Genomic DNA, 25,012 nt, shown 5'->3' with positions numbered 1-25,012 from the left:
GCTGGGTGCACCGCTACTGTCCACTATCAATGGAGATGAGCTGTAATATTCATGTTGGAAAAGAAAAGGGTAACAGTTGGTCAGGGAACAATCCCAGTGGGATAACAGTGCCGGGGGTTGGGGTATCTTCGAGAAGCGGTGCCCTTGCCTCGCATCCTTGGTTCCCGGGAAGTCGGGAACGGCGGAGGCTTCCGCACCCCCTGCCCCGAGCCCCGCAGACCGGGCGGGGCCTGCCTTCTATCCTCGGTTTCGGTTTCGCTTCCAGCCAGGTCCGTGCAGTGGGAAACGAAACCGAGGTGGTGCGTGCAAGCCGCCCGAGCTGCTGTGCTGCCGCAGCTCCCGGAGCCGGAGGGGACGCGGACAGCGAGGGACCCGCCCGGACCCGCCGAGGCTGCTCCGCGCCGGGAGCTGCGCCCGTCCTGGTACGTGTCACAGCCCGCGGCTCGGGGAGATCTGTGTGTGTGTTTGTGTGTGTGTGTTTCTGTGTGTGTCTTTGTCTGTATGTGTGTTTCTGTGTGTGTCTTTGTATGTGTCTCTGTGTGTGTCTGTGTGTGTGAAAGAATCTGTATGGGGAAGCGTTACGGATTGCTGTGCACAGGATTTGGGGAATGATTCAGCCTTTTCTTGCTAAGAAATCTGCTAGGAAATCTCTGATCAGTAGATTCTCTCCTCTGCTTTCTAAACGAATCTTCAGAACCAATCACAGATCAACCATTTGAATTAGCAATTGGAATTAGTTTTTTGTGAACTTTATTTTACTGGCACCGGTTTGCTATTTTACACCACAGCTGAGGTCTGCCAGGATTAGAGGCTGTCTCAATACTCTACCTGGAGGAACAGACATCTTTTTGTGTTGTTTTGCAGAACCTTTTTGAGATTGTGTGAAAATGGAACGTGAGTGTATGAAGAAGCTCAATGAATACTGTCAAAGGCAGAAATTGACACTGGTCTATGCTGATGTCAAGGTGACTGGCCTATCTCATGATCCTGAGTAAGTTTACTATGCACATTAATAATCATCAGGACTTTTCCTGCAGTGAATGGACTTGGTAAAGTTTGCAGTCATAAAAGTTAATTTAGTGAAAGTGTATACGTGGCAGGAGAGTTGGTTGGAGCCATAAACTGAGAAGTAGGTGGGTGGGGAGGATGTAATGTGCGAGTTTGAGGAGAAAACCATGTACAATGTCTGGCTACAGCGTTGAGTGCTATAAATGTCTTTTGGCGCCCTTTTGATGCTCTTTCCTAGTGCCATTTCTGCTAACAGTTTGCACTGGCACTGCTGGTCCTGAGCTGGTTCCCTAGATCTTCTGTGCTGTGTCCCATCTCCTAAGTCCTCCTGCAGTTGTCTGAGGCATGATGCAGAGATGCTTCCTTACCTCTTCTGGTTTTGGTGCTGTAGCTACTTCCTCTGCCATGTCTTGCAGGGTCAGTGCTATACGTAATGTAAGATGGTGAAGAGCCCAGGCTGGCTCAGTCCTGAGTGACTGTGAGCTTTCTTGGGCTGGGAATGCAGCATGGAGACAACCAGGCCAGTCCTGCCTAAACCTGTCAAGTCTGAGCAGTGCTTGATAACTTGGAGTCCATGGTGCATGACTATATGTTTGGGACCAAGTCATGTGACACTCACTCAGATAATCCTCAACTCAGATAATTAACTCATGAGTCACTGAGATTCAAAGTGCAGATTTCTTCAGGATGCTTAAATGTTAAATTTTGGATGTGAAGTCAAAGCTGAATGTGTGTGGCATTCAGTGCTAAGATATGGGTTTGCTGAGAAACTCTTTCAAAAAAATGATCTTTCTTTCATGTTTTTTTTTGTATGCGTTTTACTGTAAGTAGAGTATGTGGCATATGGCAGAAGGTTTTGTCAGGCTGTTTACCTCCTTAAGATCTCTCATTAATGCTTGCTTACACAGTGACTGCAAGCACTATTCTGCATCTGCATTGTTTTCTACTCAAAGGGGAAATAGAGAGTGAAATTGGAATAATGTGAAGTGAATTCCTGAAGTCATTCCACAATATGAGACAAATTGTCCCAGAGAAACTCATGGTGTTACACCTAGGCTTTTTATCTTGTTTGGTATGGACTTGTGAACCTACATGCTCTGCTGCAATATGAAGTACTGCTGTACCCTGAGGTTAATAATAACGGTCACTTTACCTTGATGCAAGTCTATGCTCCTGCCAAAAGCGGAAAACTAGTGGTTGATTTCTCCTCTGTTGCCTTTTGTGCAAAGGCAGTAGCAGAGATATTAGGGATTTTGCAGCTGTAGGACAGGTTGGATCTGGGTAAGAACTGATCTGGCTGAAAACCAACCATGTATTATTAGTTCAGTACGGTGGGCTGACCCCAGGTGGCAGTGAAACAGGGGAGAGAATCAGAAGGGGGGAAGGGGAAAAAACATGTAGATCAAGATAAAGGCAGTTTAATAAATGAAGCAAAGCTGTATGTGCAACCAAAACAAAATAAGGAATTCATTACTTCCCATTGGCAGGCATATGTTTCACCGTTTCCAAGAAAGCAAGGCTTCATCATGTATAATAGTTACTTGGGAAGACAAAGATTGTAACCCCAAATGTCCCCTGTTCCTCCTTCTTCCCCCAGCTTTTATTGCTGAGTGTGATGCTATATGGCATGGAATATCCCACCGGCCAGCTGTCCTGGTTTTGTCCCTTCCCAGCTTCTCGCTCCTTCCCAGCCTACTTTCTGGGAGGCTAGAGCAGGGAAAAAGAAAAGGCTTTGATGCTCTGCAAACACTGCTCATCAATAGATAGGACATTATTGTGTTATGAAGATGGTTTTAGTCCCAAATATACAACATAGCATCATACCAGCGGCCGTGAAGAAAGTTAACTCCAGCCCAGCCAGATCCTATACAATCAGTCCTGAGCTGCATTGGTTCCCTGCTCTGACTCATGGAGTTACTATATGGAAAGCACTGCATCTACAGTTGTGCAGTAGAGGGAGAAGGGATCATCGGTTGAGTGTGGAAGGGCAGGACTTGGGTTTTGTTGGAGGGACTGACTTTTTTGGAGGGACTGCCTTCATGTCTCATGAAGCACCAGACATTTTTTTCATGTGCTAAATAGTGTATTTAGCAATGTATCAAAGGTGAGTGTCATGTCACATATAGAACCATGAAATCAAGAATAGCTAATCTTTCTTCTCCGTGTAGTTTTGCAGTGCTGAGAGACGTCCTGGTGTTAGGGTTTCACAACCTTCCCTGTTACAATGCTGACCTTATGCATTCTTTTGCTTTTAAAAATTAAAATAACTTTGCTTTTTAAAAGCAGTTAAGCATTTAGAAATGTTGTTAGAACTAATAAAGTATATGTGCTTGTGAGTTGGGAGGAAACATTTAAAAATATTTCTACTAAAGAATTATGATAATCAGGAGTTGGATACAATAAAAACATGTGAACAGTTTTAATACCCTCACAGTTAATTTGCAGTGCTTTGTAAGAAGGAAGTTGAATCTATAAGGGTTATTAAGTATATCGAGACAAAATGTAACAATGTTTTAGAAACATTTTCTTCATTGCAGGTTCACAGTTGTGGTTAAAATAGATGGTGTAGAATACCGTACAGGCACTGGTAAAAATAAGAAGGAAGCAAGAGCAGTAGCAGCAAAAGAAACCTGGGAAATGATTGAAAAACAGGTGAGTGAACTGTAGGATTTAATTTATTTTTTATTTATTTTAGTTTGTTTTGCTAGTAAAAGTTGAAGATGAATCTCTAGAAGTCACCAACAATATGATTGTTCTCTTTAATTTGGAAGAGCTTCTAATAATCTATTAAAGTTGTCTTTGTTCTGGCCTGTTCAGTAATTTTCTCCTTTTTACCCCTGAACTATTTTCCTTATTCTACTACAGGGTTGGTATGTAATATTGAGAGTGTTTCCTCCTCTGCTGTTACAGGAGGATGCAGGAATGTATCAAGAATTTGTCAAGCTGCCTTAGTATATTCAGAGTGGACAGTGTTCCTTTTTCATCTTGACAACTGTTCAGTAATTTGATATCTTGAAAACATTCAGTGTATTTGTTGCCACTCTGCTCATAAAGTTGCTTACTTTCACTTTACCTGATTCATCTTTGTTTCTTTGTAGTTATATTCTTTATGATATAGTTGATTCTATACTCTTTGTCCTTCCTTGGTTTAGTTTAGGTTTGAATTTTGCTAATTTTCCTGTATTTTCTGTCATGCGTTTTGTGGCAGCCATTCTTTATTTTTCTTTTGGACTCTGAATGCTTCTTAGCCCCTTTTGAGTGGAATCTTTCCTTATGTGTTTCCATGTGCTTTTTACCGTGTCACCATCATTAACATGATTGCTGCATGTTTGCTAATATATTACTAATGCTGCTTAACTATGGGACAGCTGAAAAGTCCTGCTTTCCTCTCTTGTACATGCACATGAGCATTTGCAGGCCTTGTTAAAGGCAGCATCAGCAGCATCCTGCTGCCATCCCTTTCCTTGGCTCTGGCCAGGCTCTGGGAAAATCCAGAAGGCAGCATTCCTTTCTTTTTTCTCTATGAAACATTTCACAGCTCATTCTCCATCTTTTCTTAAAAGAGTAGGACATACGGTATACGTTGTTAAAGACATTGGTGCCATACTTGGAAAACTGGATTTACATTTCTTTGGAAATTAAAAATGTAATAATTCTGGGCTGGGATGACTGCCCGTTGCCACAAGGGACTCTGTTAATGCAAAACTGCAATTTCTTAAAAATATTTTGAAATGCTGCCAAACCTTTCAGCTGTATTAGACCTTGTACATTTTTAATCTTAATCTATTTATTAAGTTTTTAAGTTACCTGTTTTGTTTGTTTTATAGCTAGAGAGTCCTTCAAATATGCAAGCTGAAGAATTAGTGACAAGTCCAGTGACCTTACCACCTGTACCAGACAATGACTATGTCAGCCGACTAAATATGTTTTCACAAAGGACACGGAGATTAGTTGATTATTCTAAGAAACAGTGTTCTGGAGGTGCCCATGCTCCCATGTAAGATGTGCTTTGTCTTCATACTTGCTCTTAATACTTTTTTGTGTTTACTAACACTATCATTAGTTACCCTGAGCAGTGTTGTATGAATCTTCAGAAATACAATAAAAATTTGGTAGTCTGGAGAGAATCCAGTGGAGGGCCATTAAAGTGGCTAAGGAGTTGGAGGATACAGCATAGGAGGAGAGGCTAAGAGGATTGAGTTTGTTTAGCCAGGAGAAGAGATGGCATGATGATATAAAATGGTAGCCAGTGTTGACAAATTGTTAGTTACCTTGGTTGTAGCTCTGGCACATTTGATAGCCTCTTGGCATGTAGTTTGGAGACTCTTAGGAACCAAGTTCCAAGGAGAGCCTGTTTGCATCCCCTTCTGTACGCGTTGCAGTTGGTGAGTCGTAGAGACATTCCAGTTCACAACAGCTGAAGTATGATAAAGAATATCTACATATTTTAACTCTCTTGACAATAACTGCTAGCAAATCAGCTGTTTTAAAATCTAAACCGCAAGGTTTTTGTGATTGTGGGTGCATATGATATGATGCTCTGAGAAAGCTCAACCTTACAAAGTGCTAAATATTCACTCTCTGTAAACTGGTTATCTTGAAGGCATGTTGAGCTAGTTATCTGCCATTACTAATTAGATTAAATGTATATTGGAAATACTGCCCTGAATATGTATATTTCAGATTTCCATTCTATAATGTCAATTGACTGTAGTGTTTAAAACCATTAAGTCAAGACTTTGTCATGTGGGATATAAAACTTCATTCCCTGTTGTGTTTTACAGGTTTTCTTGTAGCTGTGTGATTAGTGGTACGGTGTATGGAATTGGCACTGGACCTTCTCTAGCTGCTGCAAAACAAGCTGCTGCAAAACAGGCATATGAGAAGCTAGACAAGGAAGGCTCTCTAACAGTATGTACTGTACTTAGCCTTAAGACAGCACTTTGATTCTTGTATTTTCAATCCTCGAACAGATTTCCTTATTGTATTTACAAGCATATTCCATGGATTCCACTGAGGAGGAAAACAATCCTTATTTTGGTAGGTTAGTTGGGCTACAGGATTCTGTCAGTAAAATTTATATTGTGTTTCCATATTCAGTTGCTAGATTAAAAAAAAAAAAATCTCATTTTTGATACCTCTGTGTATTTCAGAATATGGTCTGATACATTGTCAGTCAAGGATGCACATATGTTAAAAACTTCTGAATATTGACTACTCTAACATACTGCTTGTCTCCCATATGAAGTGGTGTCAAAAGAAATCTCTTGCTGCCTCCTTTGGATCAAGAATCTGTTGTGAGATGTGAGAGAGACAAAATCAGGAGTGAGAATCAACAGGATTTACCTTCTGCAGTGTTCTGAGGCAGAGTCTAGTGAAGCAATTGTTAATGCCATCCTCTGGAGAGCAGAACTGTTGTCTTCATGTTGGCAATCATATTTCCAAATGTACAAAATAATTATCAGAATTCTAACAGTCATCCAAACCCACTTCTCAAATGCACAGAACAGGACATATGAACTAACTTAAACAAACTGTAGTTTAAAGGGAAGGAAGGCAGTACAGGGGAGGAAATAATTATTTTTACTTAAAGTACTTTCTTTTATTATTTGGCTGTTTACAGTGAAATGTAAATGCTTCTTTTATTGTTGTTTTAAGTTAACCATGTAATTAATGGCCTTTTATAGCTCTAGGATCCTTCCTTAACACTGTTCCGTGTTGCGAGCTCATGAGGCTTTGCGTTTTCATCTGAAAGTCTGAAATATACTACCTCAGGCAGAACCTCTGTAGCAATTATTCTAAATTTGGGGTGGGTTGTTTTGGCTCAGTTTTAATTTTTATTAATGCCCAGCAATATCTCTGTAAAAAACAAAAGGTAATTAGCAAAAAGTAGTAAAGTTCCAGTACTCCTGAATTTTAGAAAAGGGTTTTGCTTGTTGGCTACCATCAAAACGTAAACCCTTAAGTTTTTTTACTTTTTGTCAGGTTATGGTCTGTAACAATTGCAGGTGTTGCTTTTAATATTACATTGATGCTCTTATGAGACAGAAGGAAAAAGGGGTGAGTGGGAAGAACCTCTGCTAAATATTTAGGATTAATTTCTTGTAGCTGGTCCTGATTTAGTAATCCAGGTTTTGCGTGGTTTTCACACTGAAGACATTGAATGTCTTTTTGTGCAGACTTAGATTTTCAGTTCTGCTGATTACATAAACCAAAGCCTACACGTATCTCATTTTCCACACAGACAATTGCATATGCAGTGAACAATGAAAACATTTGCTTTTAATAACTGTGACTCTTCCCCTGATTTTTAATAGATCTCAGACTCAACCTCTGCAAATGTGTCTATATAGTCTCAATATGAGCGGGGAAAACTGTGACAGGCTTCTGTGTTTCACTCCTCTTGATGGAAGTTAGGCAGATACCATTCTTCTGCAGGACTTCGAATGTTCATTGCAGTTAACAGCTTCCACTTAGGACCTTGTAATCTTCCCTCCCCTCTCTTTGAATGGCATCTTTTGCACTAGGGATTTTTTTATGTGATTATGTTAACAATTCTTGTTTTTTCTTTTTTTCAGATAGGAAGTGAAAAATCTAACAGCAATTTTACACTTGGCGAACATAGTAATTCCTCTCGAGCGCCAATTCAGTCTGACTCAGAGTAAGTTGGGTTCACAAATAATGTGATAACAAAATGTACTTACCAATTTTAGAGGGTCATGTGATCTGGTTCTAAATAAAATCTGTCCTAGTTTCTTTATTGCAGTATAATGCCAATTATTTTGAGCTTATACTTCTTACACTTCAGAGGAAAATTTTATTTGAGGTCTTACAAGTTAGTTTATAATAATTATAGAGCTTTCCAAGAGACTTCTATTTTGCCACGAGAACTTCTTTCAGAAGCATATTTACTGTGATGTAAATAGAATAACCTACTCAATACAGCTGCACCATTTCACAACAATTTAACACTCATTTTCCTATTGTGACACTCTTGTGAACTCAGTAGAATTCAATTCAGTACTTTTTGGTGCTCCACATTCTGCTTTGTTCTCTATTTTTTTTTTCTTTTTCATTCTCCATAAATCTTCACTTCCACCAAAGAGAAAATTTGCTTAGTGAAAGAGAATGAACATGCATGAAGTTTAATTGCCAATTTGGGAACTCTAGGTCAAGCCTTTTGTGTCCAGAAGTTAATTTGATTGTAGTGCCACTACCACTTCTGTTATGTTCTTTGTGCAATTGTAAACAAGCTGATACGTACAATGCTAGAGGTGGCTGCTCTGCATTGAAATAAACCTCTGTATTTAACCTATTTAATTAAAGGCTGTAATAGAATATGTATCATATTGTATATTTATACACACAATTTCATATGATATCATATCATAGAGGTGTATGTTACGTTATTATTAGCTCTCCAGCATAAAGTTTTGTAGTTTAAATCAGTCATGATTATTAATGCTTTGTCAGATTTTGCTTTTTAAAACTGTGTATCTGTTTTATGCTTTTTTTTTTTCCTTGTGGTAATTATTTATGATTGTGTTACTTTCACCTGAAACTATTCTATTATTTTTCAATAGCAGCAGTATTTGCTTTGAAGACTCAGCTGAAAAGTTGGTAGAAAAAATGAAAGACATGCGAGTATGTGAAAAGCCTTCACCTTCTTGGGTATAGTATGAAAATAAGTCTTCCTCATAATTACATTTTAGACCCTAAATAAAGCAAGCTTCTTGTCAGCATTGCATCAGCTTGTTCCTTTATCTACAAATCACTAGAAAACATATGTGCATTTTTCCTAAGAATATTCAGTATTTTCTTACTGTTAACCATTAGTCATTTATTTCAGTTCTGTAGACCCAATTTATGAACTGCTGACCGAATGGGCAGTACTCCCAAGACAGGGGCTCAAACTAAGCTTCTATTATTCTGTAGGAAGAATGATGATGTTACACATAGTGAAAAATTTGAAGCTAAGATATGGCTTCTTATTACATTGTCTATATAAGGTATGAACACATTTATAGACAATTCCTAGTTATGTTCTCAGGCACATTTTAAAGTAATTATAGTGCTAATTTTCAGGATACCTCAATTAGGCTTTTTTTTTTCTTTTTCTTGTAGAGAGACACCCTGAAAGGTAAAAGGTATGTGTTTATTTCTAGGTTACTATCTCCCATAAACTCCATTGCAAACCACTTCGGTGTTTCTATAACTAGCAAAGAAATGCCACTATTGGGAGGTACATTTCTTTTCTCTTGTCACATACTAGGAAAAAGGCTCATTTTAAGTTTTGCTTTTCTCCTTGTTAAAGACAATTGGCAGCTAATTTTGGTAACATCAGAAACGAGGGAGAGAAAAAAAAGATGTCAGATTCAGATGAAAGTTTGCCACATTTGGACACAGATACCAGGGAAAGCCCATACACTGTGAATCAAAGGTAAGAACTTTATTTTTTTAAATAAAATCTGTATGGCAATTACAGTATGCAGTGCTCTAGATTTGTTTGTTTATTTATAATATAACGTGAGAAAATACTGCTGTAAAAATAACTTTCAAAGAAAATAGATGCTTGACATCTTTTTTCCTCTGAAAATTTAAAGTGTAGTATAGCAACTGACGTGCAATAATATTTAATGCTTACAACCAAAGGTCCTTTGTGTGATGATGTGAGGGTAATTACCCTTACGTGCTTTCAAGGGTCACTTTCCCTTGTTCCACTGTGTAAGTGCTCAGTGATCCCTGTAGAATGATATTTCAGCAGATGTATTAGATCTGTCAGGATAATCTTTGTATCTTGTAAATTTAATGTTACATATATTTAAGTAATATATGTATATATTTTTTTTTAAGATTCCTTGAGAGTTTTAGAAATATAGAGCCTATTGGTGAAGGCGCTTTTGGGAATGTTTTCAAAGGAATAGCAAAGAATGCTGACAGAACCTATGCAGTCAAACGAGTTTGCTTCACAAAGTATGTACTGTATATATACTTCTGTTTGTGTTTTTTTTTTTTTTTAGTACAACCTTAATCAAGATTTTAGTACTTTGTTTTGTCTCTTTAATAATCCTAGGAGCATTTAAGCAATTTTCATTATCAATTCTCCATTCTTTATGGTAAATAGTTTTCTTTCTTTGTAAGTGAAGGTGAAAATGGCATACAATTTTGTTAAATTTTTGCATGCTCTGGAATAATTTCAGATGCAGTTGTAAAAAAGCAGACCGGTTAAGTTCTACTCTCCCTGGACACAGTAGTGCTCTGGTTATTAATATTGTAAAATGTGTTGGAAGAAAACATGCTGATTAATAAAACATTTAAGGCAGCACTGTTAGTACCGACAGGTTACATGGAAAATGTTCATATCAGTAATGCATATTGGCTATAATAAGGCAAAATAGTAATTTGTAATTGGAAAATGCTTTATATATAACCCATGTGAGAATAAATAAAACTCAACAGAGAATGATGATATTAATCTTTTTTAAAAAGTAATTTTCTGTAACCAGTACCTACCGGAGTATTTGATCAGCAGCTGAAAAACTTGAATTTATTTTAGGTAATCTAGCTGAAAAATTTCAAGTTGTTGGAGATAATTCTTGTTTACGTCGTGTAACTGCCCTTAAAATAATTGTGTTTGTCTCAAATATGTGTTATTTTAATTTGTATGCAATCCTGAGAACAATATTCCGCTGCTGGTCTTCTGGTGGGTTTGAACTTAAATTCCCTCAGGCAACGTTACAACAACAAGTGCTGGCCAAACTTAGTAGTAGTTCTTCATCAGTATTTACACTGACTTCTGTATATGTAAAGTAACTTCACAGAGGTGAAAAGAAATCATGAGTGTTTGTTACCCTGTATTTGGCTACCTAACAGAACTATGCATTGCAACTATCTAGTTTTATTTCAGCTTCTTTTGAGTGAGGCTTTAATTTTTAATACAGGTAAAACATTTTTGCACTTTCAATAACTGGGCAGATGAATGAAAACCCACAGAATTTGTAGCTGCAATTTTGAACCTGTATGAAAGAGAATGTTATGTTCTTTTTCTATATTAATGTAAAACTATCTGCATGCTCCTACTTGATATCATGTATTTTATTTATTATTATTTTTTATAGGGAAATGCTATTTAATTTTCTTTTTCTTTTTTTCTCCATCCTCCATATAGGAAGGTAAATCGTGAAGTAAAAGAACTTGCGAGGCTTGACCATGAAAACATAGTGCGCTATTATTTTAGCTGGGAAGGAGATGACTATGTAACTTACCCAGACTCGAGGTATCTATAAGATAATAGTTTGCACTCAGATTTGTTTGCCATGGTGAATTTTGTGGTCTAAGAAGAACGACTGATGAATTACCGATGGCTTGGGAAGAACTGTATCTTGCCAATTTCAATATGGTATATAATTTTTTTTTGCAGGAAGAAGTCAGAGAAAAAATTGCACTGTCTTTTCATCACAATGGAATTCTGTGAACAAGGGACATTGGAAAACTGGATTGAAAAGAAGAGACAAACCCGAAAGTATCATGAAATGGCACAAAACAAATTTTTACAAGTACTGAAAGGAGTAGAATATATTCATTCTAAAGACTTAATTCATCGAGACCTCAAGGTAAGTAGGATAGGTAATTAAAAAAAATAGTACTTGCTGGAACTTCAGAAAACATTAAATTGTTCTAGTCTTTGTGTAGTTTATTAGGTACTCTAGTAATGTGCTTCTTCTGATATTGCTAGTGATTAATTTTTTTTCAGCAGTAGGCTGGACTTCATCCTAAAATCAGGAGGTACACTGGAAGATCTCAGAAAGCAGTAGTTAAAAAAAAATCAGTAGACATCAGTTAACAGACATTTTCAGTGTATTATGTGTTACTGGGTCACGAGACTGCCTATTGGAAAAAAAAAATTAACTTTACTTGATAAAAGAATTGAAAGAAAGTGCAAAGTTGAGCCTAGGAAGTTTGCTCTTGTCATATTGTAAAGGTGCATCTCATATATCCTAATAATAGCTATTTGATAACAACATATTCTAGCTGCTCTTGTATGGTCTTGTTGCTCTAGTTGCTCACGTATGCATACAAATATTTGAATGTTACATTTTTATATATATAGAATTTCAGTCTCTACAAGCCCACAATCAGAAAAAGATTTTAGTTTGATATAAAGACTATAAAGGACAAAGTTGCAAGCCTTCAGGGCTTCAAATGCCAGCTATATAATGTTGCTTAGAGTTTGAAATTACTTGCTTTGTGGAAGCCATTAGCACGGTGGCATTAGTAGGTCACATTAAATGTTGATCTGGGATGCTGTTCTCGCACAGCAGCCATTTCCAGATACCTAGAGAGATGACACAGTGATGCTGTCCTTGATGCATATTCCCTTCCACTCGCATCTTCTAGTAACCTGAAGTTTACGGACTTCTTGAGATAAGAGATTGAAATCTTTTTGCATTCATGGTTCCTGTTCACCAGGAACCATGTTCGCTGTCCTGTTCACTGCCCACTTATGGACAGATAACATTCATATCTTCTAGAGATTTTCTATCAGGCTTATTACTCCAATACTGGAATGAACCCCAAATATACATAGCATTCTCCTTACATGCCTGGGGTAAAGGTGCCTAATAAATGTCTTCTCACCCATTAATTCTTAGCTCTTCCTGCTCTGTGTGCTTTGAGTTTTCTTGGTCCTTCAGTCCTACTTTATTTTCTTCTCAGCCCACTCTCCTACTTTTCTTTATTCCTATGAATCTGCTGCCCCAGTCTTTTATTCATAGCATCTGGCTGTAACGTGCTGCCAAGCCCTATTGATAGCTTTCCTGCACTTGAATTTGGGAAGCTTTCTCTCCACTTTGATCCTCTGTCAACTTAGATGATTGGCCATTTGAGATCTTTATGTCCCAGAATTGAAGCTGCAGGGTACGTTTAAGCTATGATTAATCCTATTTGTGCCTGGTATGAATGGAGTCTTCAAGTAGCGTAGCCAGGTGTAAGTGCTGTTTAAATGTGTGTGGACATGATCAATTTTCAACAGAAGAACTGCACTAGGCATTCCTGACACAAAGATAGATATCTAAGTCTCTCCCAGCCTTACAATCCACTAGAGCTTATTTGAGTAAAAGATAGCATGAGGCTATTTAATTTTGTTTTAACATCCAGAAAAGTAATTATCTTCTTTGGGAAACTTCATCCAAGCAGATACAGTTCCATTTTTACTTGCTTATGACTTTGTCAAATTTAAAAACGGGAAGTTCAATGAAAACTTAAAAGTGATGCTGTGAGATGCCTGTAGTAAGTCCTAACTCCGCAACTGATTTAGTACAGATAATCCTGCTATGCCTACAAGAAATTATGATCTGAGTGGAATTGAGCTTAAATGCTTTGCCCAAGTGTATCAAATCCCAGGGCTAGGGTTGAACACCTAAAAGCACTTCTGGATATGAAATGTTATTTGAATAAGCAATGTACTTGAAGAGCATTAAAGCATGATACAGTTATGACTGAGCTAGCTGAAAAAAAAAATTGCAGTTACTGTGGCATGTTTAATACTTCAGTTTGTGTTTTTAAAAATCAGTTGAACTTTTTTTCTGTTTCCCACACTACCAGTTTCTTAATGGCAATTTCTGGGAACGATTATCAAATTTTCTGGGGAGCATTTCTGTGGCTGATTATGCTTGATGATAAACTTTGGTGATATGGTGATTTTTTTTTTTTTTATATATATCTAGCCTCAAAATATATTCATATCACATGAAGATAAAATAAAAATAGGCGACTTTGGTCTTGTGACTTCTCTGGCATATGGGACTCTGAGTAAGAACAGAGGAACAGAATCATATATGGCACCAGAACAGGTAATTATTCTGTTATATTATGGTCTCTGTAACTAGATTTGCATTATAAATTCAGCAATGAAAGTTCTCCATCCTAAACCAAGTTGCCTGAATTCCCTGGTATGACTGTATTTGAGGGTAATTATATTCTGGAGAAGGTCGTCTGTGTGTTTATTTCCCTGTGCTAACCTAGTGTCCGACACTGCATGCTGTAAGGAATGCTCTTGCAAAACCAGGCTGCCAGCCACATGGTTTACTTTGAATTTAGAACCTCTGTTAACTGTAGAATTTGAGTTCTTCTATTTGTTTCACAATTTGTGAAAAGAGATATTGGCATGCTTTATGTGCATAGGTCTGCAGAAGTCTTAATTTTGGTGTGTTTAATGTGATATAACAGTCATTATTTAATAGGTCTGTAGCAGAAGGGGTTAACAATTAATATGATCATCAAGTAGGGCCACTCCTGTAGCCCTGGCGTGGAAATTGCTACTGACTTCAAATTTTGCTTTAATGTCCAGTTGGATTTGACTCCTGTATTGTTCTTGTTCTAATCTTTGTAGTTTGGGGACAAATACGGAAAGGAAGTAGATATTTATGCACTGGGATTAATTTGGTTTGAAGTTCTTTCTCCATGCAGTCGTCATGAAAAAAGTGAGGTATGTAATCTGCTTTTTGAAAAGAAGTTTCACTGCTATTGTTTTGCATTTCTGTTAGTCCCCCATGCTGATTGCTGATATTGTTTTGTCGCTATTTACATTTTCTCCTTGATTAATTTCTGTAAGGCAAGTAAGTCCTCACACTTTGGTGGAAACGTAGTAACTGAGGAAATGAAATATTACTGGTTTTATTTCACTTATGTCCTACTGACATACATACACATTAAAGCCTGAGCGTGTAAAGAATAACGTCTAGAAAAAATATTTCAAGTTTCTGCAAGTCTATTTTTTGTTCGGGGTATTTGAAGAGAATATTTTTCTAATTTTAGAAAATAAAAATTATGAATAGGAGAGTTTTGTATCTGCCATAGTCTCGTCTTCACTGTACAGTGGAGCAAGAACAAAGTTTTTTTCAAGCCAAAACACTTGCAGCCTTCTAAAATGGACACAAAAGTGATTTGAAGTATGTAGTCTTACTTGAAAAAGACGATACCTTAGCTTTTTTGGAAAAGGTATCTTTTATGTGTCATTTGCTTTTTCTTGGTGCTTTGCACATTATTAGTGTAACGGTTCATATGCCTAAACCTATATATTTGCAGAACAGCAATACAGCTGCTGAGTCCCTTGTCTAAAGTAACTAACATATACGTGTGTGTCTGGCACCAGAAACTACTCGAACACTATTACCTTGGTCCTTTGCCAATATAAGAAAATGATACCAGTGTGTCTGCTTGACTCTGAGGTTCATCCTGGCTCTGTTTAGCTACCTTGTAGTATTTTCTAAGACATCTTGTGCTCACAGCTGACAGCCTAAATGTGTCCACAGTCCTACGGTGTTTACAGTCAAAAAGGCAGGACTAATTATTTAGTCTTGTTTCCTTAAAGCATAAAAACCTTTTATCTGTAGGCAGATGGGGAAGTCACGTGGATGTAGAGTCCTAGGATGGTCTTCAGTTGCTCCATCCTCTTAAAAAAAATAATTTCACTTAATGGAGCACAATAAACTGAAAAAATAATTTCACTTAATGGAGCACAATAAGCTGAAAGAACATCAGGCAAAAGTGAAGCTGATCATCTGAGTAACTGGTTCAGCTGATAAGCACCAGCAGGTAGGGTCACTGGTCTACGGCTATTGCTGAAGAGTAGGGAAAAAGCTTGAAGTTCATGGGAGCTGTTCTTTTACTGCATAAAGGTTATAAAGGCTTGCTAAGCCAGGCTATAGCATCCATAAGACTAACTAATGATGCAGGATGCTAAGTGTGCAAGAATGTGACTGTCATTTTCAAGCACACATTACATTAGTTAACAGCTAAGTGAATCATGTAAACTTATCCGTTTATTCAGAAAGCTACATCACGTGGAAAAAATAGCTGTTGCCCAGAAACAGTTTCTGAAAGCATGTAATTACAAACCCTCTATATGATAGATGCTCTGAGCTTCACAGAGCATTTTCTGCAGTGACACAGAAATAAGCACGTGGTATTGAACAAGGTAAAAGGGAGAAAGCACACCTGCCTGGCTTGCAAATAGTAACAGCTAAAGTAAGAAATTTAGTCAGCTTGCATTGTTTTTAATGGAGCAAGAGTTTATAAAACCACTACCTTAAAACTAAAGAAAGAAGATTAATGGTTCTGAGACATAGGATTGATGAAACAAACACATCATTGTAGACTGTGAAGCTTTTAGGCTTAAAATGGGACAACAGTTGATGAAAAGACTATAAAACCAAACCAAAATATAACTAAATGGAAAAGCTTCCTAACTGTTTACACTTACTTTCTTTTGAAGCCTTATCTTTTCTGTAGATTTTCCTAATTACTTTGGTAAATTACATGGGTCATAAAGTGGGACGCAAAAAATAATCAATGAAAACATACTGAAACTGTTGTCTCTTATGAATTTCAGATATGGCATGATATTAGAGAAGGTAAACTTCCAGAGCGCTTAATCAACCAATTTCCAGCAGAGGTATGGGATTTTAATACATTATTTCAGTTGATTTATTCACTCAAAAATAATTTATTGACATTTACTTTCTTTTTGCAGGCAACTATGATAAAAAGGATGCTTTCAAGAGACTCTTCAGGAAGACTGTCTGCATCTGAAATACTTCATTTGATGTCCGTTGATAAAAACAACTCACTTAAAACTCCTTTTACAAGTTTTTCAGATTCTGCATATAAATCCAGCATTTGATGTCTGTCGAAGTTGACGAATTAACAATAAATGTCAGAAGCAACAGCAACACTTAAGATGTGTATTTTCCATTCTGCCAAAGTGGAACTTGTAGCCAAAAGGATGACATCACCATTCGCGTCCATTAGCTACAAACCAGGACAGGGTACTTCTGCGAGCAATCTTTTGTGATTTTTACCTGCAAACATAGGTTGTGGATGAGCTGAACTATATTGTACAAAAAGTTCAGAAATCTAGTCTTTGTCTCCCAGAAGACTAAATCGCTGTGGTGCTAATTGGCCTGTGGTAAATCTCTCTATGCTTGCTCTTAATATATGCTGCATCCCTTATCAGTCGAGATTATCTACTGCTTTCTGTGGAAGAGGTGCTGTCTTGTATTGTGTGACTCAAATTTTTCTCAGATCAGTGATGTTTTTAATAATTACTAGAATGCACCCATTAATACCAAGACTAATTTTTAGCAGAAAAGATAGTAGGAATAGGTGTGGGTTATTTATTAAATTTCAGTTCTTTAGGGTGAACTTTATCTCTACACACCTGTTGAACACCTAGCACCTTCGGTGCTTTAGAACTTAAAAATATATGCTTTAAAATTCTCAAGGAATGCATACTTAAAATGTTAAGCATTCTGGTTCTATGAAATCTCCTTTAGATTTATTCTAAACTTCTGAGAACCTTAGGTTATGACTTTTTTTTTTTTCCTGAAAGGAACGGTTATGGTGCTCTTAATATAGCAAAATTCTCTGGAGTTTCCTCAATAGCAACCATTTGAAATCTTGTGCTGTGAGAGCACCTTGAAGATTATCTCCTACACTGCTAGATTTTAATCTCTTATTATAATAATGAGGCATGCCTATCTGTTAATAAGTGTACAAGAATAGCCTTACTGTCATAAGATAACAGCAGTTTGTCTGTTACTTTTTAGTTACATACTTAAAAGAGTTCAGATTTGCTCGAACTGGAAGAATTGTGTGTGTGGTGGTGAGGAGCAGGAAGAAAAGACAGGCACATTATTAGTACTTCAGGTGCTTTTCTTTGAGCTGTATCTTGTCAAACTATCCATTGCTGTGGAGCTCATTTAAGTCCATAAAGCAGAGATTTCTGAGAAGAAAAATGGCTACTATGTGTAGTGAAGTACTGTATGCTTTTTATGAAATGATAAATGGGTTAGAAGTGGGTATTTGGTTAAAAGGAAATATATAAATGAATGCATAGTAATTTTTTATATTCTTATGGAAATTATTGCTGATCTGCTGCAAGTATTTGTTGCTAAATAAGAATCTGTATTTATATCCTTTTGTAAGACCTGCTTGAAGTTGTTTTTTTCCTCCTTATCATGAATTACAAATACATTGAGCATTTCAGTATTCCAGACTAATTGGTATTTCTTTGCAGTGGTCAGGATCTGGGAAAAATTGCATCCTGGCACAGACAAAATACCACTAGTTCCACTTCCTTTTCCCTGTTACCCATAAAACTACTCTTATAGTATGAATATTGATATGTGACAGATTTTGTCCAAATATCCTTTACAGTTCTTGGGCAGAGCATACATGATACCATTACCAATACAATTACTGTTACGTAATACTGAGCTTGTCCCAGCAGTTTTTGATACTTTTTTTCATAGTATTTGTATACTTAAGCAGTAATTTTCTATTAATGACTATTTTGCAGTAGCAACTGCTGTTCCCTAAAAATAAAAGGTCTATTAAATTGCATCTTTTAATACATATAAAAGCCAAATAACAACAAGATCTGCTGCTACTTAATTATGCAAACTCTGGGCCTTTACATAAACAGAATATTGGTTCAAATTAACATCACTGTAATGTTTTTCACAAGCTTTTTTGCTCACCCATCAGGTCTAAGATAGTAAAGAAGAAAAGTCTGATGTTTAGTCATTTCTGTAAAGATAAAAAACCCCCTGTTTAACGCATTACAGTAACTAGCCAATATTTATTCCCTTACTCATACATGAAATTTATTATTGGCTGATCTTCTCCAGCTGGGCAAGGCATTACCAAAGACTCTGGATAACAACCTGCCTCTCAATTAGGGTAGTTCAATTATAAATGCAAAATTTTAATGCAAAAAAACTACAAGATGCTTCAGAAATGCAAGTTTAACTGTTCTTCTGCATACTTCGGTGTGAATGGCAAAGCTCCAAACCTTCTAAAAGATATTAACTATACATACTTACTTACTTAGGACTCCTTCCTTTAGAAAGGCTTTAGTCATGATCTGCAGCACTGTCTCCAGGGCAGTTTGAAGATAAATCTTCAGAGTCTACAGGATAAGCACAGAAAAACCAAGTAATTCCAGCTCAGAGGAGGGAAAAAAAAAAAATGGCTAGAATTATCTGAAGAATCCATGTAAAGCAGATTAAATAGAATTCAAGGTGGTTTGCAAGTTATAAATTCTGAACTTTGTTTTAAAACACTGAACACAAATTCTACCCTCTGGCACAGTGAAACTGCATAATATTTTAACTGTTTCAGGAACACCTGCAAGCTTTAACAGATTTTTATGGTAGTAGTTATAACATCTGATTTTGTTTCAAGACAAAATTAATCTGAACACCAATTCAACTAAATGCCATTATAGTTGGTTGTGAGTTGTTTTTCTCTTTTTCTTTTTTGTTTTTGTTTATAACTGGCTTATATTCGAAACTTACAAAGCTTTGTGCAAAAAACAGCAGCCTGGAAGAACTATTTACTAAACAGAGTTTAAAGACTGCAGGAAGAGATAGATAAAGGATATATTTTACCCCTGAAGTCTAGCTGCACAAGCAAAGTAAAACACAGACAGGTTTACTCTCACCTTCATAGGTTGTTCCACACCAAATGCAATAGAAGTGTTCTTCTCTCAGATAGGCAGTCAGGATGTGTAGCTTTTCTGATACCTAGAAATATATATACAGGTATGCGATGATCTGGGGCGCACACGACATAAACCAATTTGAGCTAATAACTGTGGTACAACAGATTGTTTCACCTTTTGCTATGGAAAAGCGACACAATACTGTAGTTCAGTAAGGCATGAAGTTTCCCAAATTTCACAGAATCACAAGGTTGGAAAGGACCCATTGGATCATCGAGTCCAACCATTCCTAACACTCCCTAAACCATGTCCCTAAGCACTTCATCAAAGCACTTCAGGTGTCAGCCAATACCAAATTTGTAGCATACAGCACAGGAATTCATGATCTCTGGAAAGTTAATGACTTATCTGCTCATCCTTCTTTCCAGCTAAGAAACCTGCACTGAAGAGAGAGCTAAAAATATTGCCTTGGTACTTTATTTTGAGTATATGATTTTATTTTTTCACACCTAATCTCTGTAAATCAAAAACATAAGGCTAACAAGAGCTGTGTAATCTAGTTCTCAAAAAACGTGAATTTCCAGTGTCTATCTGGAGGTAACATGTGAAGCATTTTCAGAAATTACTTAGTGATTCTAGAATAAGACATGCAATGAGGCATCCAAAATTAAAACTCAAAAGTAAATAACTTTGATCTTGCATATCTTGGCTAAGACAAAAACGTTTAGAATTTAATTTCTAGTCCACTTTTTCCAAAGATCAGCTTGAAAACAGTTGAGCAATAAATTGGTTGTTTAATGTTTTATATTTTATCACATAACTGCTATAAAAATGGCAGCTCTAGGACTGCAGAGGCCATTCACTACCATTTGAAAAATGACACATATACATATAGCCTTTACACCCATATACTTTTTTAAAGAAATATTAAATTTAATTCTAAGTCAAGCCATTAATTTAGTTGCAGAGCTTACACTCAAGTCTGAGCTTGTGCATTCATCTTCCTCATCTTCCTCATCCTTTTTGTCTTCCTCTTCAGGTGTCAGCCAATACCAAGTCTCCTTGGGAACATCAATATCCTTAAATAATGAAGGATTAAAATGATAATCATCTGCCTTTGTAGCTTTTCTTGTAAAAAAAAAAAAAAACAATTTCTGGATAAAAACAATTTCTAATAGGTGAGAAGTTAGGTTTTAAAACTTTCCTGTACAGTATAACCAAGAATTACTATTAGGAAACTAGGTACAGTGGTCCATAAGAAGGATTCCTCACTTTCTTAAAAACAAGTAAAGGTACGCTAACATTAAATTCTAGACCACACATGTTCAGTACGTATAAGGCTACATAGGAACATAATATTACCAAGGCTGTGAACAAATACCCTTTTTTTATCAGTTGAAGACATGCTATTCCAAGTTATTTTATCAAGAGACCACACAGCGCTCCCTAATCCACCTGAGGAAAGCTAAAGGAAGAAGAGTCACCAGAGATGATCTAAGATAATTCAGCCAACTTCATCCGAAGCAGACTAATGAGTACCAAACAATCTCAGCAGAACTTGTGGGGCGGTATTAACCTCTAATAAATTAATAGAGAAAAGAAAAATACTTAAGAGTTTTCAAGTAACAAAAACTTCTATAGTAGTTCACTGCTATTGCCTGTGTTATTCCTTGCAGGTCAAAGGTACTTGGTTTTGGGTTTTCTTTTCTTGTTTGTTGTTTTTGTTTAAATGCTGCTTTGGTGAATCTGCCAATTCCTTCAGTGATGATCCCCATCCTTGGAGATACTGAACAGCTGTCTGGACATGGGCCAGATCCAAACCCGCTTTAGGAGGCCCTGCTTGAGCAGGATAGTTGGACAAGATTATCTATAGAGTCCCTGCTAACTTCAACCATTCTGTGATGGTGTTGCTCTCTCACTTGAGGCAAACAGCACTGTTATTTAGGACAGTCTGACACTGGCCACTGAAAGACATCCGAACAGCTCAAAAGTAACCACAAGAATGCAAGAGCAAAACCAGGTGAGCTCTGATGATGCAAATTAACACAGGTCCTTCTATACGAGATATAAGGTATCATGAGGCTAGTGTACAACTTCAAATATCTTAATGGTGCAAACAGATATGTTAAAACGCTTTTAAAAAAACTAAAGTGTTGCAGGACATCAAGATTTTGGCTAATTACCTCCCAATTTTTAGAGAACTTAAAAGAATTGCATTGCTACTTTATAGCCTGTATCTCTAACCTACAAGCCTTCCTTCCAGCCCCCAGAGATACAGGTCTCACTTTTTGCATATCTAACTGCTGGCAGGCCCTCTGGCTTTTTCGAAGGTCCCCTTCCATCTTCCGTTCTTCTTGTTTGTTTTTGAATCTTATTCTGTTAAGAGAAAGAAGACAGCTACGATAAGCAGGCAGACAAACAGAGAGATGCATTAGAGTCAAAAGCTTTTTTTAAAGCAAAAAAGCTAAGATTCTAGCCCTACCAATTCTCTCAGACCACAACAACACTGAAGTTAAGAAATCCTTCTGACATTATTTCTGTGTGAGCAAACACATTTTTTGGGAATTATACCTTCAAGACACACTACAATGAATACTGTTTCTTCACCACTTTTTTGTAACATATGAAAAAAGTGATTCACTGAAACACCTGCAGAAGATTCAGCCTAGGCTTTTCTCCACAAACAACAAGGAAACTGGGAGAAAATAAAAACAGCAAAACATAAAATAAAAAAACCACCTTGGTTTTTAACACCATTTAAAACCCTGCAGGATTATCTGTGCTTTTTATATTAAGAAAGATGACATGGCCCTCTGATTTAAAAAGTTGAAAGTGCTTTGAGAAGAGTTAGTATCTATGTTGTTTGCTTTACTAACATTTACAAAAGTAAATGACGCATCACACACTTTAGGCATTACACTGTTCCTTTGCTTTAGAACTGAGAAATAATTACTCTATATTTCAATGCTTATCTCTCACGTGAACAACATTCAAAAATAGTACCACGTTAAAATAACCAACAAACTTAAAGCATAAAAAGAATGGTTGTTTTGACACTGCTTGGAATAGCAGCTACATCATTTTACCTGAACTGATCTGCAGCTTGTTCATTTGCTTGTTTTTGCATATGGAGTTTTTGTCTATAGTTTTCCAGTTTTTCTTCAGCTTTTCGCTTTTTTAATTCCTCATGACCAAGCCCACTTCTGCCTATGTAAATTCAAAAGATGAATGTAAGCAGTTGAGAAGTTCTGACATCCAACTAAGTGAATTAGGAAGTATTACAAACCTGTTTTAATGTTCAGAGGAATAGGTTCAACAATGCCTTCTCCTATGAGAGAAAAAATAGGCCAATTTAACAAATAGGGTCTTTCCCAAATTGTGATTCATGCAGTATATTCAAGTAGGCAAACTGCTTTTGCTATTAAATATGCACGTTATCTTGTAGTTTTGTTGCTTGGAAGTTGAAAACTCCCAAATCAGTTTGCATTCAGCGCATTACAAACAACCCAGCTAACTTGAACTCCCTCGTTTTTTTTCAGCTTGTCTGCTAAATAGCTGTATACTTTTTTTCAGGACACAACCCAAATGAAACAAAATGGTCTTGATTTGACAGGCATAACATACCTATGATGAAGACTGCTTTGTTACAGCCTTCTGTAGCATTTTTCATTCTAGAATCTCCCAAGCTGACAAAGATGAAGAATAAAAAAAATCTGTTTGGGCCAGTTCATTTACTGATTGTCTGATAGAGACACAATGAACTGGCACAACAGCTTTGTTTTACTGGTGTGCTGTGTTTAATTGATTTTACTTCCCCTATTAAGGCTTCTTAAGGGTAGATAAGTGTACATCATCACTTTTTTACAATCCAACTATAAACTCAAAGAGGAAGGCTGACATTTTTTTTTAACTGATTATCTTTGCAAGACCATCAAAGCAACCTTACTGCAATTCCTGTAGGCATGCACATCTGGAAATGCATTTACTAAGCAGCAAGCACTGCTGCTTCCCTCTTATCTCTTGAGAGTCCATACCATTTCTATTACGGTTCTTAGAGATTTGCTCTCATCTTTTTTTTCTGCTACTACACATTGACAGTGTAGGAATGCTGGGGCTCCCAGAGGCACCTATTGACCCTGTATATAAACGAAGAAGCAGCTGCAGTCCGTAAAATATGAAGGCACACCTGATATAGGCACACAATTCCAGACAGTGACAAACTTACCACTCTTGCCAAGGGCCTGGCCGCTCTTGTAGCCCATCTTCTGGAGCAAAGCAAAGCCTTTGTTCTCAGTGCCCAATGCACTTTTCAATACCAAGTCCCGTCTCTCTTTTTCTTCTTCTTTTATACTCTTTTGTCTGTTCTTCTCATTGGCTTCCTTTTGCTTCTCTTCTTTCTGAATAGCTTCCTTCACCCGCCTCACCATGGGCAAGCCTGGCCTTACATCCTGTCTAAGTGTTAATAATTCCAGTAAATATTAGCACTTTGGGTTTTTTTTCATGTTTAAAAATCACTTAAGAAGGAACAAAAGAGCCATCAACTTACTTAATAAATAAATCAGACATGTAGTCTTCCTCTTCATCTTCCTCCATGTTCAGCGCACGTGCCCTGTTCTGACCCCTTTCCTCTGAACGCCCTCAACAAGCTTTACCTCACATTCTGTTTCTCTGCAGCTCACACACAGAACCCACAGGAAGAACTTGCACGCACTATGTGGTCAAAGGCTGGAGGGGCACAGCACTGAGGGACGAAAACATGGGAACACAGGGAATGAGATGCCACGCACATTTCTCTGCCCTTCTCTCTCTTTCCATCCCTACCCTTCTCTTTCCCTCCCTCTCTTCATCCCCCCTCTCCCTTCCTCCATCTCTCCCTCCCCCCTTCATTCCCCCTTTCCCCTCTTCCATCTCTCCCTCCCTCTCTTTCCCTACTTCTCTCTTCCCCACCTTCCCTTCTTGCTCTCTCCCTTCCCCTTTCCCTTCCCCCCCTTTTCCCTCCCTCTTTCTTTTCCTCCCTCCCTCCCTTTCCATTCCTCCCTCTTTTTCTCCCCCTTTCCCTCTGTATTTCCATTCCTCCCTCTTTTCCTCTCTTTTCCTCCCTCCATCCCTTCCTCCCCCCTTCTATTTTCCTCCCTTCTTTTCTCTTCCTTCCTCCCTCTTTCCCTCTCTTTCTCCCTTTCCCTCTCTCTTTTTCTCCCTTTCTCTGCTTCTCCTCCCTTCCTTTCCCTCCCTCGCTCTCTCTCTCTCTTTCCCTCCATCGCTCTGTTTCCCTCCCTCTTTCCCTTCCTCCCTCTCTTTCTTCTCCCTCCCTCCCTCCCTCCCTCCCTTCCCCCTCTCTCCCTCCCTTTCCCCTCTCTCCCTCCCTTTCCCTCCCTCTCCACCCCTGTCGGGCCGCTCCCGGCGATCCTCACACACTCACCCACTCCTGCTCGCCTCCGGCCGATGGCAGCGCCTGCGCGCGGCCGCTGCCCCCGCCTCCCTCCCCTCCCCGCGCCTGCG

General features: G+C 37.7%; 2 protein-coding genes across 10 annotated transcripts; one reads left to right on the top strand and one right to left on the bottom strand.

The window, feature by feature from the left end:
- Positions 1-182: 182 nt before the first annotated feature.
- Positions 183-16,690, top strand: EIF2AK2 (eukaryotic translation initiation factor 2 alpha kinase 2). Of its 7 annotated transcripts, XM_054064194.1 has the most exons (17): positions 184-422; positions 865-991; positions 3,546-3,660; positions 4,836-5,005; positions 5,793-5,919; positions 6,004-6,048; positions 7,587-7,669; positions 8,592-8,679; positions 9,133-9,155; positions 9,323-9,448; positions 9,862-9,981; positions 11,177-11,284; positions 11,429-11,621; positions 13,734-13,859; positions 14,399-14,494; positions 16,400-16,462; positions 16,541-16,690. In XM_054064194.1, the coding sequence occupies exons 2-17, from the start codon at positions 888-890 to the stop codon at positions 16,688-16,690; spliced, it is 1,737 nt and encodes a 578-aa protein (XP_053920169.1). In that variant the 5' UTR covers positions 184-422; positions 865-887. The 7 variants fall into 7 exon arrangements, with proteins under 7 accessions (XP_053920166.1, XP_053920169.1, XP_053920164.1 ...); XM_054064191.1 differs by having other exon boundaries at positions 183-422; positions 8,595-8,679; positions 16,400-16,690; XM_054064189.1 differs by having other exon boundaries at positions 16,400-16,690.
- Positions 16,632-24,991, bottom strand: GPATCH11 (G-patch domain containing 11). 3 transcript variants are annotated; one of them, XM_054064202.1, is made up of 10 exons: positions 24,933-24,991; positions 24,060-24,254; positions 23,739-23,965; positions 22,800-22,841; positions 22,600-22,720; positions 21,799-21,889; positions 20,488-20,592; positions 19,514-19,595; positions 18,894-18,979; positions 16,632-16,868 (listed from the first exon to the last, which is right to left on the bottom strand). In XM_054064202.1, the coding sequence occupies exons 2-9, from the start codon at positions 24,104-24,106 to the stop codon at positions 18,924-18,926; spliced, it is 771 nt and encodes a 256-aa protein (XP_053920177.1). In that variant the 5' UTR covers positions 24,107-24,254; positions 24,933-24,991; the 3' UTR covers positions 16,632-16,868; positions 18,894-18,923. The 3 variants fall into 3 exon arrangements, with proteins under 3 accessions (XP_053920177.1, XP_053920176.1, XP_053920178.1); XM_054064201.1 differs by having other exon boundaries at positions 18,898-18,979; XM_054064203.1 differs by having other exon boundaries at positions 18,898-18,979; positions 20,488-20,574.
- Between the last annotated feature and the right edge of the window lie 21 nt (positions 24,992-25,012).

This window comes from Cuculus canorus, chromosome 3 (assembly GCF_017976375.1).
Source record: "Cuculus canorus isolate bCucCan1 chromosome 3, bCucCan1.pri, whole genome shotgun sequence".
In the NCBI taxonomy this organism is placed as follows: Eukaryota; Metazoa; Chordata; class Aves; order Cuculiformes; family Cuculidae; genus Cuculus; species Cuculus canorus.
Note: the sequence above shows the minus strand (reverse complement) of the source record. Positions and strands in the feature narration are given on the sequence as shown.